Source organism: Schistocerca cancellata, chromosome 10 (genome assembly GCF_023864275.1).
Source record: "Schistocerca cancellata isolate TAMUIC-IGC-003103 chromosome 10, iqSchCanc2.1, whole genome shotgun sequence".
Lineage (NCBI taxonomy): Eukaryota > Metazoa > Arthropoda > Insecta > Orthoptera > Acrididae > Schistocerca > Schistocerca cancellata.
Window position 1 is genome coordinate 60918179 of NC_064635.1, and position 17122 is coordinate 60935300.

Below are 17122 nucleotides of genomic sequence, written 5' to 3' on the forward strand. Positions count from 1 at the left end.
GGGTACAGTTCAGAAAAGTCACCCAGAACTCCTGGTCAGGGGAGACTTACCAGACGGGATGAGAAAGAAGGACTATGTGTATGGAGGTGTAGCTTACAGTGTCAGGTACCAAACACTGTAGCTGTCCAGCAAAATGGACCCTCATTCCTGAGGAATCGACGAAATGTTATCCAGAGTGGGATAGTAGGTAAGGTACAGTTGTGGCGTCCTTAATGTTGTGGGTTTGAATCCCATTAGGTGTTCTGAAATTTATGCTTTTAACCCTTTATTGAAGTTACCTTGATCATCATTTTTATTAAATTAATTGGTTTAAGTGTAATTTTTATTTCTAATCCTGGACTGTTTCATTTTAATCATCATATTAACTTTTTATTTGCTCTCTTTTGAATATTTATTGATGTGATTTTAATTATTTTTGTGTATTACCTTTGAAAAATTTCTTACGTTTTATCATTTTGTATTTTTGACCATGTTATTGCATTCATTATTTCTGTTCTTTACTTTGAATGAATTTAGTTTCATTTCTTATTCTTTCTTTTACTTAAATCTTCATCTATGTTATTTATTCCATAGTGCAACAAGAATTTATGTTTTGAATATTTGTACGGTCTCTACCATTCAAATGAACATACATTTCGTAACGAAAAATACATTTTTGAAATAGCAGATATAAATAACTTTCCTTCTCATCCCATCTGGTAAGTTTCCCCTGACCTGGGGTTCTGGGTTACTTTTATGAACTCTATCCCTTTCCCTAAACCACCCCTTCAACCCTTCTGCCAGAAGAAGGAGCCACTGGCTCCGAAAGCTTGCAAAAATTTAAATACTTTAGTGTATGTGTTCCCCTGCCACCGCTTCAGAGTAATATATTTAAATATTATGATAGGTAAATCAATCAAAATAATTAAAATGAAATGCACAATGATACCAAATGATCTTTCATTTGATGAGACGGAAATATGAGAGCAAATACAAAAAGTTAATGCTGCGAATAAAGTGAGATGGCAAAGGATCTGAAGTAAAAAAAGATATATGAGAACCAATTAATTGTCTAAAACTAATGGTTAAAGTCATTCCAATAAAGATTTTAGAGTAAAAATTTCAAAGCACTTGATGGGATTTGACATTAACCACTGGGCCACGTCAGCACCAGTCAACCTTTTTACCTCTTGCCCACTGGTTCCACAGTAAATGTGATTTATAAAGTGGGGAAGTAATCTTACTTTATAAAATTTATGAAGCAGAATTACAGGAAATTAAAGCATATAATGATTATTAATTACCAAGTACCTTATATCTAAATTTTATGAAAACCCAATGAAAATGTTTTTAAAACCCCAACGTCCCCTAATCTACACCTCAGTGTAGATAACCAGTCCTGGGGATATCCTCTTGTCAGCTTTAATCTGTCAGTAAGTTTCAGGCCCTGTGTCTTCACCCTCTTGACCTAATTACGAGTTTCAGATTGTTAATGAATATCTGTTTGTGACCAATCTTCTGATTGCATTCATCTTTCTTTAAATTCCTGTGCTTGAGACATAATTTGTATGTACTTGTTGTTGCAAAACTATAAACTTGTAACCTTAATTGTGTTGACACGATATCAGCTGTCGCCTACTGCCCCTTTCTGGTACTCACAAGAGGATCTTGAGTTCAAGCTGTCTTTGATTTTCTTCATGTTCAACAGGATGTCAGTTTCTTAAAGCAGTAGGATGCAGTTCTCAAACTCAGATAAATCTATTTAGTTTTACTATCAATATTAGGAAGGGAAGTTGCTACTCACCATATAGCGGAGATGCTGAGTTGGATAGGCACAACAAAAAGATTCACACAGTTATAGCTTTCGGCCATTAAGGCCTTTGTCAGCTGTAGACACACACACACACACACACACACACACACACACACACACACACACACACACACACACGCAATCGCAACTTGCACAGACATCTCCAGTGTCAGATAACTGAAACCACACTGGTTTCAGTTATCTGAGACTGCAGACGTGTGTGCGAGTTGCGTTTGCATGTGTGTATGTGTGTCTATTGCTGACAAAGGCCTTAATGGCCGAAAGCTATAATTGTATGAATCTTTTTGTTGTGCCTATCGCGACTCAGCATCTCCACTATATGGTGAGTAGCAACTTTCCTTCCTAATATTGTTACATTCCATCCTGGATTTTACATTGTTTGATTTAGTTTTATTATCAGTCGCATGAAAATAAATTAGCGTTTGATACAGAAATACGAAACACCTTATTGTTAAATGAGAAACGTTACGTATACTCAGTGTCTATAAATAAAAAAGTAGTTAATTTTCTACTTGATGTGTTCTCTTTTATGTACCAAATTTTAATGTATTGTGAAAAACTCATTTTCATGTGATTAGTAATTAAAGCTAAAAAGATATTATTTTTAATTAAAAACTTTGATTCAGTATTTGTCAGTTCTTTTGTGTAATAAATAAAAAAAATCAAAGACAGTAAAAAAATTGCTCCTAGTGATAATCAAAATGGTGACTTTACGACGACAATACTAGTATGGTGCGCACTTAACTACCGACGTCAAAAGTACTAAATATTTTGTGCTTCAAGTAGTCAAAGGTAACTTTATAATTTTGTTTGACAATTGCATCATACTGTTTAATGAAAATTATGTCTGGGCACTGACATCCAAATCCACTTACTTATGAAGAAAATCGAAGATCAGTATGAAAAAAAGTGCTATTCCATAAGGTTGTATTGCCAGATGAATTTGTTTGTTCTCGTATTGACGACAGAACCGCACCGAATGGCCTGCGAGTAGGCCTACGTACTTCTGAAGTGCACATCACAGGAAGTGCAGCATTGACACCATAAATGTAGCATTTAGGATTAGGCTATGAAAAATGTGACCCAGTAATAGTTAAAGCAGTCGTAAGACTAATGTGCGAGGAGCAAAAATTTAGAGTGACAACAATTTTTATTTTCCAGGTTATGTGTAGACTTTGTACTTTCGCTAGTGGACGATCCTCGAATCAAACCAGAGCTAGACACTTTGCCACGCTCCCTGTGTGAGCTCTTGAGGCGACGCCTCGAGCAAGACCAGGTCGAGCGGAGGGCGCGCAGCATATACTATGAGGGCGGGGATGACTTTTCCACAACACCGACTGTCAACTGTGGCTGCGGATGATAAGATCTCTGCATGATTGTTACCTCATACTCCATGTGACTTAATTTTTCTGACTCATTGTTGCTCATTACAACACTGTGTCCATTTTTTTGTGTACTTACCCGTCAGTATCATTAAACATTGTTTTACACATCTGATCTCAGCATTCGTATAACTAAGTCTTTACCATATATGATATCTGACTTCCTTCTTTCTCCAAAAAAAAGAAGACGACAAATTACACCAGTTCCTATTTATAAGAAAATCATTATCCCTCCATTGATGCATGACACTGTTGCAGCCTGTACCTTCAGTTTCATTGCATGCACATAATGTGTCCGTCTCATGTTGTGTAGAAATGAAATACTGCATTAGAATTTCAGAATGCTGCGATGTTGATGTTTATGTCCTATTCCTTGCACTATGTGATGGGCATTATTCCTTTCACACTGCAGTGGTTTTGTTCCCCACTTAATAGCCAAAAAGTTAAGTTTATTTAGTAGTGTACTATGTTTAAAATCCCTTTTGTGTGAAAGTGAAACTATTAGTTGTTACTACCCTGGTGTTCACACTCCTTTGTACAGTTGAATCTTTGGTACCGGTCAATTTTTGGTAGTTACCATTAGTGGAGGAACTGCTACTAATGGATGTACTCCACAATTCAGTGGTTTCTCATCAAATTTGATTGGTGGGGTCACTTATTTCAGTATGAATATATAAGCTGTGGAATTTTGACAGACTAATAACTAGTATTTGGACTGGTCTCTCAGTAACAAGACATACTGTTTGCTTTGCCCAGTTGAATGGGGCTAGGCAGATCTTGTATTCATTTATCATGGCAGTCATAAATCGAGATATCGCTAAATGGAAGAGAATGTGCAATGCCCAGTGAGCACTCAAGCATCATCATCAGACGTTGACATTTGCAGACTGAATGGTGATTGCTTTTTGTGGTTGTCATTAATTAGTTTTCTGGGGACATTTGGAACACTTGTTGAAACAGATGTCATGGAGCTAGCAATTAATATAAACCCATGGGTTTGTTAAAGAGAAAACTGTGTGATAAAAGTGAAGTAATACATCCTAGAGTATGTATTTAAGCCCATAGTCCCACACTGCCTTTTGAGTGAGTTTCAAGGTCAAACATGGAGTACAGGAGCATTGAAAATTGAGGTTTGAGAAGTGGTTCATGAAAACAGTGTAAACAAAAGATCCAAGTTAAATACAGCTCTCAGTATGAAAATTATGACAGTGTAGCACTCAGTTGGAGTTTATCTCTTGCTTAAGATTATTAGTTGTAACAATATTTTCAGTACAATGCATACTTAATAAATATGTATTTTATGCACAGTGTCTGGTTGTGACATCTTTTGCAGTCACATCATCATTATTTGGATCAAAAGTGTTTTGTTTGTTTCGAAAGCATCATCAAAGTGTACAGTAACATTTACAATTTTCCTTAAGCTTGTAAGCTCATACATCAAAGTGAGCCTGTATACTAATTGAATAAGATAATTCGTTCAGTGCTTTGGCCAAATTCAACATGAGTCATTTTCAAATGCATTTTCTATTAATAGATTGCTCATGAAGTAAGAAAATGAGATAAATGTGCTCACACCTATTGCTAAACAGTCTGACTGCACGAAAACATTATGTTGTAGGTCTACTCGTGTGATTTGAAATTGACACTGATGGATCATTACACTGTCCTGCCGTGACTTCGCTTACAATTTTATTTAAAAATAAAAATAAACCAAAACTTTTGTTATTCTTAATGCTGACTTTTAAGTACTCATGTTAAGCATGTGAGCTGTTTTTTATCTTTTTTAAACAAAATTATGGTGGGGGAAGGAGGGGGGGTGTCTGTGGACAAAATCTGTATTTAGTAACAATTGCCACATGTTAATACAATAGGAATAACTTGCAGAAGGTCTATTGGAATTTTTTTGGATCTTCAGCACCTACAACTGTAAACTGTAGCCTAACTAAGAGCCAGTATGCTAACAAAGCATATCTTTCAACTTTCACATTGACATAGCCTGCATTTACGTTAATATGTTCACACTCAAACATGACAGTCTTATTGCCAGATCTGGAAGTGTAATTTTCCTGCAGTGCCATTCAGTCCTAGTTTTGAAGTTCTCCAATCAGTGTGCAGCATAGTACTCAGTGTGCAATCTAAACATTGCTAACTGACTGTGAATATGAGGTCATAAGGAGAACTGAATTCATTGATGATGGATTATGTGTGTCTCTAAATTATGAATTTATAGTGCAGCCTGCAAACTGATACCAAAGAAACAGTCAGGGCACTGCGCTGTCCTGCCTGTGGTGAAATCTTAGTAAATCCTTTCTACAACAGTTACACTGTTGGCACTTAGCTGGAGTAGGTCATAAAGGTTGTGACGGTTTTGTGGGGATAAGGCACCTAGTCCAAGCGACTGATTCTCTTGGTGAGAATTGGCAACCTTCCTTTTATTCCATAGTTCGCTTTTGTTAGGACCAGTGTTCTCACTCATCTGCTCGTACTGGTCTCTAGTGTCGCACAACCTTATCTCAGTTGCAGTAGCTATATAACTCTTCCATTGTTATTTGTATAAAAAAAGTGCACTTACATTATTGTCATATTGTTGCTCTTCATTGTTTTATTTTTTGTGGTCATGTCCCCACATGCATAGAAAAGAAATTCAAAGCCATTTCTATGTAATGAAATTTGAAGTGAAAGTCAGATGTTTGATACCAGAATCTACATAAGATTTGTGAGTGGCATTACTATGCTCTGGAAAAGGATTGTTATTCTGAAAGGCAAAAGAAAGAAATAGACAAAGAATTTCCTTACAGTGTGTGCATTTTCCTACATTTTAAAATATACTGATTCTTCTTATTAAAGTATTGAATTTTTATAGTAAGTAATTTAATATTTATTGCCTATTGTGATTTATCTGTTGCACATAAGCTTATCCACATAATGTGAAACTGGTTTGAAATTTGATGCTGTGTGTGTACTCCATGTAAGCAACACTTCAATGTTGAAAGTGTTCTTATGTTCCACTGGTGTTCGCCACGTAGAGACTTTGTTACAGATTCCTATGAAATTACTGTCTTTGCTGCAAGCATTGTGTAGTGGGATTTTACAAGTTGGCTTTGACAGGTCTTTCTTTAAAGTTTTGTTTGTACTAAAAAAAGTAGTGCTGAAGAATGACACCAACATAAGCTCTGCATACTATCTGAACCACCATTCCCCATGTGGTGGGAAAATGTAGTTAAATTTCAATTTATATGACAGTTTTTTCTTTAAAAAATACTTCACAAGTTTTCATGTTCCATGTAAACATTATAGTAATCTTCTAATTACAAATAATAGATACTCAGTGTTTTCACACACATAGTGTGGGAATTTGCCAAAAGTACTCTCATAAACCTATTTAGGGCTGTAGAAATTGGTATCTAGCAATAAGTTTAAGTATATAATGCATTGTAACTTTTGTACAAATTAGTCATAGAATTCTCTGACATTAATACATGATTGCAACTACAAGAAATATGTTCTGTGCAAAAATTAAACATTGTGTAGAGAAATCTACTATGCTACAGTGAGTACGCTAATACAGTTCTTGTACAGTTTAAATTGTATGAGTGTGTGTGCATGCTCTTGTACTTTTTTCATCTATGGCTCTGTAAATGCAATGCACAGAGAAACTACTGCCAAGAGTAGAGACTAATAGACGTAGAAGATAATGTAGGTATATCGCTTCAGTTACTATAATACAAAAATACGCACATTCTAAAAGTGAGATAGTTTATTTATGAATAGTAGGATATTAAAACTGGGCAGCAGTACTGTTCTGTATGTCCAGTCCGGCTCGATAGCCTCAAAGGTTTGTATTAGTTTAGTTGGTCGGTCACGCAGACGCGTGCTGTGTGCTGAAGAACAGATGAGTAATCTTCATGATTCATGTAGCACCAGTTCCAAAGAAGACTGCAAAACACTTTCATGTCGATAGCTGTTTGGGTCTTCAGGTCTGGTTTAGGAAAAAGAAATATTTATATTTACTAACACTGTGTGTGTGTGTGTGTGTGTGTGTGTGTGTGTGTGTGTGTGTAAAATGGAGCTATAAAAGAGAATTAGTTACATTTAAGAAGTACAGCGGAACCTCATATCACACACAAATGTTACATATAAAACAGTGCAGTGAATACTGCTGTATAAAAGACATAAATAATGTCACTAAGTACAGCACTGTTTTGGTGCTAGCTTGTTTACTATCCATCCAATAAATTTTCTGTCTCATTCTTTGCATCTGTGATCCTTGTATCCTCCATAATAAATATGTACTCTAGTAAGATCGTTGGATCATTTATGTAATGAAATGCTCAAAGAAAATGTATTGTTTCTAGCATCAGGTATACAACTTGGCCCACTTGTTGCCATCTCCTCCATGGGACGATTAATGATCTGAACTTTTTGCATCCAATGACAAATCCCCACAAATGGTGAGTGCCTTTTGCCCCTTTCTACAAGCGTATTAGAAAATATTTTGTTGATTGCTCTTGTGTTGTAATATAATATTTATTTATTTGGGGCAGGGGAGGGATAGTTTAAGACACAAAATTGCACCACACAGAAAGCTGTAAAAAGAAGTTTGGAAAAGAGTCATCTGGTAACTAAATGGAACTGTCTCAGTGCACCCATGGAAAAATTTGGGTGCATCATATCTATACGATAATAGCGTGAATGTACAGCTTCTTGTGAAGTGTGGTATATTGTCTTCAGGCACAAGAAAGTTGATACTATAACACAGGCAGCAGTCAAGATATCTAATGCATTTATATCAAGAGGCAAAAAACCATCCCCTACTTGTGGGGAATTATCATTGAGCACCAGAAGATGAACAGTGTGACTGGTGGATATGGTGACAAGTGAATAGTGCCATGCATCTGTGCCGGAAGCAAAACTTTTCTTGGAGCAATTTGTCACACATTTCCACTTGCATGAAGAGATTGTGGTCATAGGGGTTGTGGAAATGAAGATATGTCCCACCTGCAGTAGGAGATTCAGTTGTCACAGGTTATGATATAACCTTTAAATTCAGCCACTTTATGCTGAGTAGTCTGTTCCACTGTCAATCAATCCAGTTGGCCCTCAGCCACAATTTGGCACCAGCCATTTTTAACACCCCTCCCCCCTTTATTGCGCCAAATATGTAAACCACATTCACTACATGCCAGAGAAAGGTGATTTATAGTATCTGTGACACGAATTCTGAGGACTTGTGCATAACTGAAGGGGTCGGTAGAATAGACTTTGAGCTTCTGTTGATATGTTGCTTCCAATTTATGCATTCTTGCTCTGTATATGAATTCACCTCTTGTAATATTGTTTTGTATTTGATCTCTAAAGGTACATTCTTTAACTTTCCTTAAAAATTTCACTTCAGCCAGCTGTATTCTTCTTTTTGTCTTTCTTAGTTAATGTCTAAATGGTGTATTAGAATAATTGTATCCATTGCTATGCAAAATTTTACCTTTGTATCCTTCCTTGTCTCATCACCCAGTGTACCATACAATTTGAAACTTGTTTAATTTATTAAAGACTTTTTTTTTTAAGTGTAATGCCTCAGCCTAAAAGCTGAAATTGTAACACTTGTTCTGTTAGTTGTTCACAGGTACTATTTTGGAATTTTTCTGTAGAAGTCCATTATTTTATTTTTCACTGAAATTTTTAGAAGATATACTTTGATTTAACAATGTATTGCAAACTGGAGGTAATTTTCTGTCTTCTGAATAATTTTTTGGTCACCGGCAAAGAGCAAAGTATTTATGCATGTGTGTTCTGGTTTTAATCTGACACCTTATTTACCTATCTGTTTCCACTGTCTAATATAGTAGGTGAAAGGCTACATACTTGTCATATATATTTATTGGTCTTGTCTTCTCTTTCCCTGTATTTATCAATGTTTTCATGTGCTGATTCAAACTGTTTCTTACTTGTATTAAATGTCTGTGAGATACCCGTGTTTTTCCACGATGTTCGTAAGCTTGTTTCTGTTGTCTACAGGAACATTAAACTGTAATCTTCCTTCCTCTTAAAAGGATGCAAAAAATTCTTAGCTGTGTATCTCTTTCTTACTGTGTAGATTTAAAACTGAAAATACAGCCACAATAATAGAAAAAACTGAATAATTTAATTCTTCTACTCGTGTTTCTTGAGAAGGCTATCTCATTTATCAAAGAAAATTTATTGGGTGTGTAGCGTAAGGGAGTTTTATGCTAAAATCCAATAGGAATGGGCTCGGGATTGTAATTTCACCTAAATGTAACACTGTAAAGTGAAATGAGGGTTAACTGCTTTTTGTTTATGTTACGCATTGTTTGGAGAGGTCTGCTGACCATCCTACATAACACTCCACCAGAGCGATAGAATTACTGCCCCACATGTGAAAGAGTGGAGAAGCACAATAAAATAATAAGTGTCATATTGTACTTCAGGTTTTACCAATTATTGCAAGCTAGGTAGCAGCTTTCGGGTAGAATAAGTGTTGTGAAAATTTGCATTGTAGTATTGCTTGATGGGGATTTGGGAACAAGTAGATTTAGAAAAAAAAGCTGCTTCTGCCGTGAAGTGGCGGTTGCATAGGCTGAGGCAGTTGAATCTCAGTAGAACGGCAGGTTCCTGCTCTGTGGTATAAATTCAAGGTAAATTATCACTTCTGGTGTGTTTAAGGTATTTACAAGACCTACTAACTTCTATAGCCTCACCTCCCCATCACTATTGAAGAAGTTTTAAAAATTCAATAAAGTATTCCTCGTTACCATATTGACTTTCCAGTTTTCAGATGAGTTTTCATGACATATAATGCTGCAACAAGTTTTAATACCTTCCCACCATTCCTCCAGTAATTTACTCATATAGGATAATCCTCTTTTGTCTTCTGTTCCCAACTAGAAATAAAATCCACACTAAACACTATCTCTGAAATCAAGCAAAGAACTGAACTTCACCAACTATATCTCACTGCCGTTAGAACTGCCCTTCCCACGATGTCACTATTTCGTACAACTGCGTAATAATTTTATTTTACTATCATCAATCGTTAATTTTTAAATGCTGTTCAGGGTGATCGTAGCTGTCAGAGATGTACCTGGCCACCATAAAGACTAAAGTGGGCCTTTAAGAATGATTTTTTGTTTTTTTAATAAATGTTATAGACTCTAATAAATTTATTCATACTTTGTTTCTATGGAGTGTCAGCATAATATTTTATGAGACTCACTGTTTCAACCTTATGCATGTCTGTAGTTTGTATTAGGAGTGTGGTGTGTGTGTGTGTGTGTGTGTGTGTGTGTGTGTGTGTGTGTGTGTTTTGTGAGGCAGTCGTGTTGCAATAGGTGTCTCTCAGTAGACCTCACCTCAAGTAGGTGAAGTAAGTTGCTGAATCTTGCAGCTTCAAAGCCTTCTGGGTGAGTGTTAGTTTAATGTAGTAAACTTGCATAATAGTTGAGAAATTGATACAGCAGATCTATTTTGTTGCTCTCTCTCTGTAAATATGTACATAATTGTATCAAAATGAAAATTCTTGTGAGAAATCTGTAAAATGACAGACAGAATGGCTACTTACCTTCAGGAGGAGGAAGTCCAGTACTACCAGTAGACTCATTTGAAAGCAGAAAAAAGCTCTTCCTAGCTTTTGGAACTTACGTGTTCTTTGTTCAAAGAGAAAGAGGGATTAATGTGGGAAAGCTATAAAGAAGGGGGAGGTCAGACAGACTCCACATTGAGAGGGACACTGTAGCAGGTCCCCTCCATCTCTTCCTCTATTAAATAAAGATCGAAATAGGGAAACTTCGTGCCATTACACCTTACTACATCTAAGTGTGATAACACCATAAGTTGTCCTTTACGTGAAGTTGCATTTGTAAGGCTGCATCGGGTAAACTACAAGAGTAAAACCTATCAGTCTGCCCGTGGTTTGAAAACAGGCCTGCTCAGCTCGTATCTTCTAAAATGGTCTTGTTGCCCCCTTTGGAATTCTACTCTGTGGGTCCTGGCTTCTAAAATCGTTAGTTTTAACAGTGAAATTCAATGAGGCTTTTGGGATTGCTATTATTATATTTACTTTAACAAAAAAGGAATGACACCTTATTTATTTGTTCAATTGAAATAAGGAGATGGCTATATCTGGCAATACGAAAATATCGCTTCTACACAAGAGCCGGTCCAAATCCATAAATCGATATAGTGACTGCATCACGAATACTAGACATAATTTCACTAGCTTTTCGTCTGTGTGTTTTCGTATCAAATTGCCCAACGCAAGCATGCTGCTTATTTCTATTTCACCTACAGAAACATAACTGGTTCATTTGATTACAAATTACACATTCACATTGCCAATCACTGAGCTAGACCATTTACATGTTCACATCACGATGCACCAGGCTAGACTCAGTGGATTCGTGTTCACATCGCGGGGGCCGATTGATGACTATCCTAACTGTTCTCTACCTGCCAGTGAGGGCACATTTTCTTGATCGCCCTGCAACCTTTACCAATATTTCTTATAGTAATTTAATATTTGCTATCTTTTGCAAGCTAACTTTCAATAAATAAAATTGTAGTTATAGAGCATCAGTATGACTAAAGACTACAGCATGGTTAGGTGGATTTTTAATCAGTCAAGCGTTACATATTATTCCTAGAAGGCTGTGAGTTTCAATCAACCAGGTGCTTTGAAATTTTTTGTTTATGAGTCTTTATCAAATTTACTTTGGTCATTTTTTTTATTTGGTTGACTGGTTTAAATATAAGATTTAATTTTTAATCCCTTGTCACATCTATGAATTGTCGTGTTGACTTCTTTATTTGCTCCAATTTTTTTAAATTTATTTTTCTATTTGGAATCTTTCTGCAGATTTTAATATTTTTATTTATCTATTACTATATTTAAACAGTTGAAAATGCAAATGTCAGTTAAAAAGTGAAAGATGAAATAATGTATTTATATTGACAGTGCAGTTGTGTCAGAAATGTAATTTTTGTTAAAAGATGTACTTTTTTTACTGTAATCACTGTACAAACATTTAAAATATAAATTCTTATTACCCTGTCAACAAACTAACGCAGCTGAAGGTTTAAACAAAGGAAGGGATTATAAGTAAAACTTAACTTGAGCAAAATGAGGAATAGAAACCATGAATGCAATAAAACGGATGAAAATAGAAAAATGATAAGACATTAAGCTGAAGCTAATACATAAAAGGTAATTAAAAACACATGAACATAGATTCCAAATGAAAAGGAATGATATGACAGTAAAATGAGAGCAAATGAAGAAGTTAATACTATGATTAAAATGACACAATAAAGGATTATAAGTAAAGAAATACATTTAAACCACTTAAATTTAATAAAATGATGATAAAAAAGTATTTCAGTACAGATGTAAAAATAAAAATTTTAAAGCACCTGACAGGATTTGAACTCAAAACTTCATCTTGTCAGGAAGTATGCTAACCACTACCTTAGGCTGCCACTCTGCATAACATTATTTTTAAGACTGTAGAGCATCACGAGCAACTCTTTTTCATCAATTACACGCAAATGAGGACCCACTTCGATGAATGGCTGCAGGGTGTGATAAGTAGGACCTTAACATACACTACCTGTAGACGGTTTGAAAAAGTTGATCCCACCCCTGGAGCCTTCCTCTCGTGAGTGACCTCACCCTTCTTGTGAAACCTTTCTTGAGCCATACCTTTCCTCCCTGAGAAGAAACTAGCTTTCCCGAAATAGTTTTTACATTTCAAGTGTGTGTATCAAAGTACTCGAATTTCCCCTCTTGGAGGTAAATACTACCCAACCATTCTGCCTCATTGTAAATTTGTATATAATTCCTTTTTGCAACCAATGCATCTGTATCTACAGATTAATGACTTACAGCATACAAGTGGGTAGTTGCAAGAGGTAGCCACCAAGTGATACACGTTCAGAGCTTCCCTTGCCAGGAATTTCTCTCAAGGAATGAATTTATTTTTATAAAACTGTGATTCCACTGTTGTGATATTTAATAGCAAATAACCGTATCTTTAGGATTTGTGCATGTTGTGCATCCTGTTAGTAATGTTAAGGTTTTTTGGTAACCGTGTCGACAATGGGAGGCAGCCGAGCACTGTGAATAAAGTAGTGGTAGGAAGTGAATGTGCAGTCACCTCTTGAGATGTGACTAGATTTCATACATCAGTCATACAAATGCTTTTCTGCTTTGAAAGTATAATTTTAGGTTGGTGATACAGGTTTACAAAAGTGCAAAGCAAGTCCTATTGTGAAAATCCATCTTCTCTCTGTTCAGAGTAACCAGCAAGTGCTGTTAGTGTCATCTGCTAGTCAGACATTAAGGAGACAAATTGTTAGCAGCTAATATTATTTTCCAATCTTTCAGTTAGTATATCTGTGTGTTGCATGTTAAAGAAGAACAATGATTAAGTACAAAGTTTTGTCATAAAGCAGTCAGATTGTGGTGCTTCATTTACTTAAATTTGATGTACTTGTCAGTGACGTTTATGTATGAGAAATATGTCTGAACCATTTGACAGTAGATGGTGTACCACAGATATTAAACCAGTAGAAATTTTTTCTTCTTATTTTACAGTATACTACAGGTATTTTCGGAGGCAACTAATTGAAATTTGCTATGTGCATGCCCTCCTCCCTCCAAGTCCCCGTGCAGTACGTGGCAGAGGGTATTTTGTATCAACATTAAATTATATTACATCCTATTCCATTCACATATTGAAAAAACAAGAAATGACTGCCTCTGAATGTGCCATAATCTGTCTTATTTTTATCATCCTGGTCCATACACAAAAGGAACTGTAGAATTGTTACATAGTGTGGCTGAAACACTGGTTCTCTATATTAGCTTATTGGTTTTTTTCAGGTTGTTTTGCATAATGATATCAAATGTTTGGCATCATTCACTCATACCTGTCAACGAACTTGCCTATTCCTTGCTGTTTGAAATCAGTTTCTTGTTTTAAACTAGTTTCTTCCTTAAGTTCATAAAATTTTCACCAGTGGACTCATACAAGTTTAAAAGCCTTGGTGTAATGTAATAAAAACAACGTTGTAACTGTTAAAACTCTTGTATTGCTTTCTTGACTCAGAAATGTAGATTAATATCCAGTAAAATACTGAACCCAATCATCCAAAATGGCACACGGTGATGAAACCAACACTGTTTTGTGTGTCTAGTTGTCCTTCGAGAGGAAAAACACAAGTTTTAGGGTCCTCTATTAATATTAATCTCCTCTCTAGGAGAAATACAGATATTTCCTGGATGTACTGCAGCACAAATAGCACCTCTGTGCATTCGGGCACACATTTGAACAGTCTCTATCCTTTGATTTACACAATATTAACTGACACCAATAATATTTTAGAAAACTATGCTGTGCTCTTTGATGTGGTGCAAAGGTTTCTGAGAATAGCTAATGTATTTAGGCTTGATATTTAACTGGTAAAATTAGAGTCTCATACATTATACTGCTTTGCTATGAAATTGTAATAGAATTCTAGAATTTTTGTATGTTTATATGGTATCAACCAGGTGGGTTTAGTTTCATCTTAATCCACAGAGCAGCAGATAAATGTCATCAAATGCGTAAATGTGTAGACTTGATGCTTCACTTAAAATGTTTTGAGGGTAGCTTTTGCTATTTCTGTGACCTTGGTCACACACCCAGCAAGTTAATTGCAGAATCACATACATGATACCAACAAGATTTTATCAGGTAGGATTTGTGAGCTCTCTCTGTTCCTCAATTCCAATTTAATTCCACTGATAATATTATCATTAATTCTTTAACACTAAACTCAGCACTTTTCTACTTTCTGCAAATATTAGGTTGCATTTGCTCTTATGTCTTAGCACTGAAGTCTCTGATGTCTTAGCACTGAAGTCTCTGTCACCTATTCGATGGCTTTGGAAGTGATAAGTATTTTAATAATATTTTTAAAATGTTGATTGTACATTTGTAAATGTATACCCTTCAACATGAAGGTGAACGATTTCTCGTGCAAAGTGGCGCCACAGTTTCACATTAGTAGTCCTGGAGTGGTTGGATACAGCTGGGCCCCTCGAGAGGGATGGCAGGCTCCACGTCTAAGATCAGACAGTTTGCATCATTTCATCAACAATGTGATTATTTGTGACATGCTGCTTCAAGGAACATTGTTCTTATCACACTCATAAATTACTTTTGTAATTTTATCAGCTGCTCATCCACTCTTGATGGCAGCTGATCATCCATATAGCTCGAATTTTCTCCCTGGGTCCTGTCTACATCCTGAGATAGCACTTTGATGCTCCATTAGAATTGAATTGTTTTCATTGTCTTGATGAAGTGGTTGTCGGATTCATAGCTGCATAATTATTCAATATGAAATCTATCACTTCACAGAATCTTTTAATTTCTTCTCATGTAGACCTTCACAGTTATTTACCAAGTGGTACATGTACTTCCCTTATTCTCGCATGCAAATAATCTTAAGTGTATATCTAAGCTGTCTTATGAGATTGTGGAAGACCTCTGATGGCCTATTCTGTGTAGGGGCCTACCCACCACTGTACAGGCATAAGTAGAATAAGTCTATTCTTATTTTAGTACTTAGAAAAATGTAAATAGGCAATTAAAAATGCTTTCTTGGTCAGTGTTGTGTGGGAGAATCTTCTGCGCTGTACATAGGACACACAGTAGCATACTTTATGTATATTAATATAAATACTCTACAATGTACATGTTATTGAATACCATAACTATTTGACTCATGGAGTGTTTGATGATGTGGTTATTGACTAGCAGCATTTATTGTCAGTAATGTCATTAATATTACAAATTGCATCACTGCCAACTTCTTGAAAGCACTCCAAAATACAACTTGGTTCCTAAATTGTTAGATACATTTGCTCTGACAGGGAAGTGACAGCCTTTCTCTTGGGAAAAATAATTGAAACTTTTCCAATATAGCTTTATTCATAGTTTTTGAATGCTTATAAAAATGGTAATTTAGCAGATATTAGATTTGCTGAACAGTGCCATTTAATATCAGTTGTTTAATTTATTATTTCCACTAATTCTGTAGCCATATTTGTAACCATGTTAGTAATACAGTTTAATTATTGTAACAGTATTAATCTTTCACTTGCATATTTCTGTCAGATATATGATACTAGTTCACCACATGAACAGTTGTGTACTCTGTCGTAAGGCTTGAGCAATGATTTACAAACTAACCTTTGTGATTGTGTTAGTGTGTATTTTGTGTAACCATCCAGCATTGTCATATTTCCTTTTATTTCCTTCCAGAGCTAACAAAACTGTCAGGTCAATGGATCTTCCTGTTTGAATATCTCAAATTATGTCTTTATCTAATACATTGTTTGTGTGTTTGCCTACACTGTTATAGTTTCTCTTCTATTTCCCAAGAATAGGCAATCCATTAAAATATTAACATTTCTGTCTTATTATGTGTAATATATTGTGTAAGTAATATAGGATCAGGATCCTAGCAAGAGGAGAGTACTTAACGTAAGCAGAAACTTCTTGCTGTCCGCTTTAACATTATTAAGTAGTGAGTCACAGAAAACTTAGTGATTTTTATTGTCATACAGATTTTGTATATGGTGTAATTGACACCTTTGCGTAAGAAATATAGGATCAGGATCTTAGCAAGAGGAAAGTTCTCGACATACGCAGAAACCTCTTGCTGTCCTCTTTAACATTAGCAGGTAGTTAGTCATAGAAACATTAGTGATTATATTGTCAAACAGATTTCGTATATTTTTTTAAAATATATATATATATATATATATATATATCTGTGTGTGTGTGTGTGTGTGTGTGTGTGTGTGTGTGTGTGTGTGTGCACGCAAGTACATAGTTACATGAGCATGAGTTCAGAGCCATGCTAA

At 35.6% G+C, this 17122-nt stretch overlaps 1 protein-coding gene across 4 annotated transcripts in view; it reads left to right on the plus strand.

The window, feature by feature from the left end:
• Positions 1 to 8183, plus strand: part of LOC126106788 (kelch domain-containing protein 2-like) — a 140807-nt gene extending 132624 nt beyond the window's left edge. For 3 of the 4 annotated variants that reach the window (XM_049913172.1, XM_049913173.1, XM_049913174.1), the window contains one exon: positions 2975 to 3310. In XM_049913172.1, coding sequence (XP_049769129.1) covers positions 2975 to 3173 — 199 coding nt within the window. In that variant the 3' untranslated portion in view covers positions 3174 to 3310. Of the gene's footprint in view, positions 1 to 2974; positions 3311 to 7550; positions 7647 to 7739 lie in introns of those variants that run through there. The other variant, XM_049913175.1, reaches the window with a different exon arrangement.
• The last annotated feature ends 8939 nt before the right edge of the window (positions 8184 to 17122 follow it).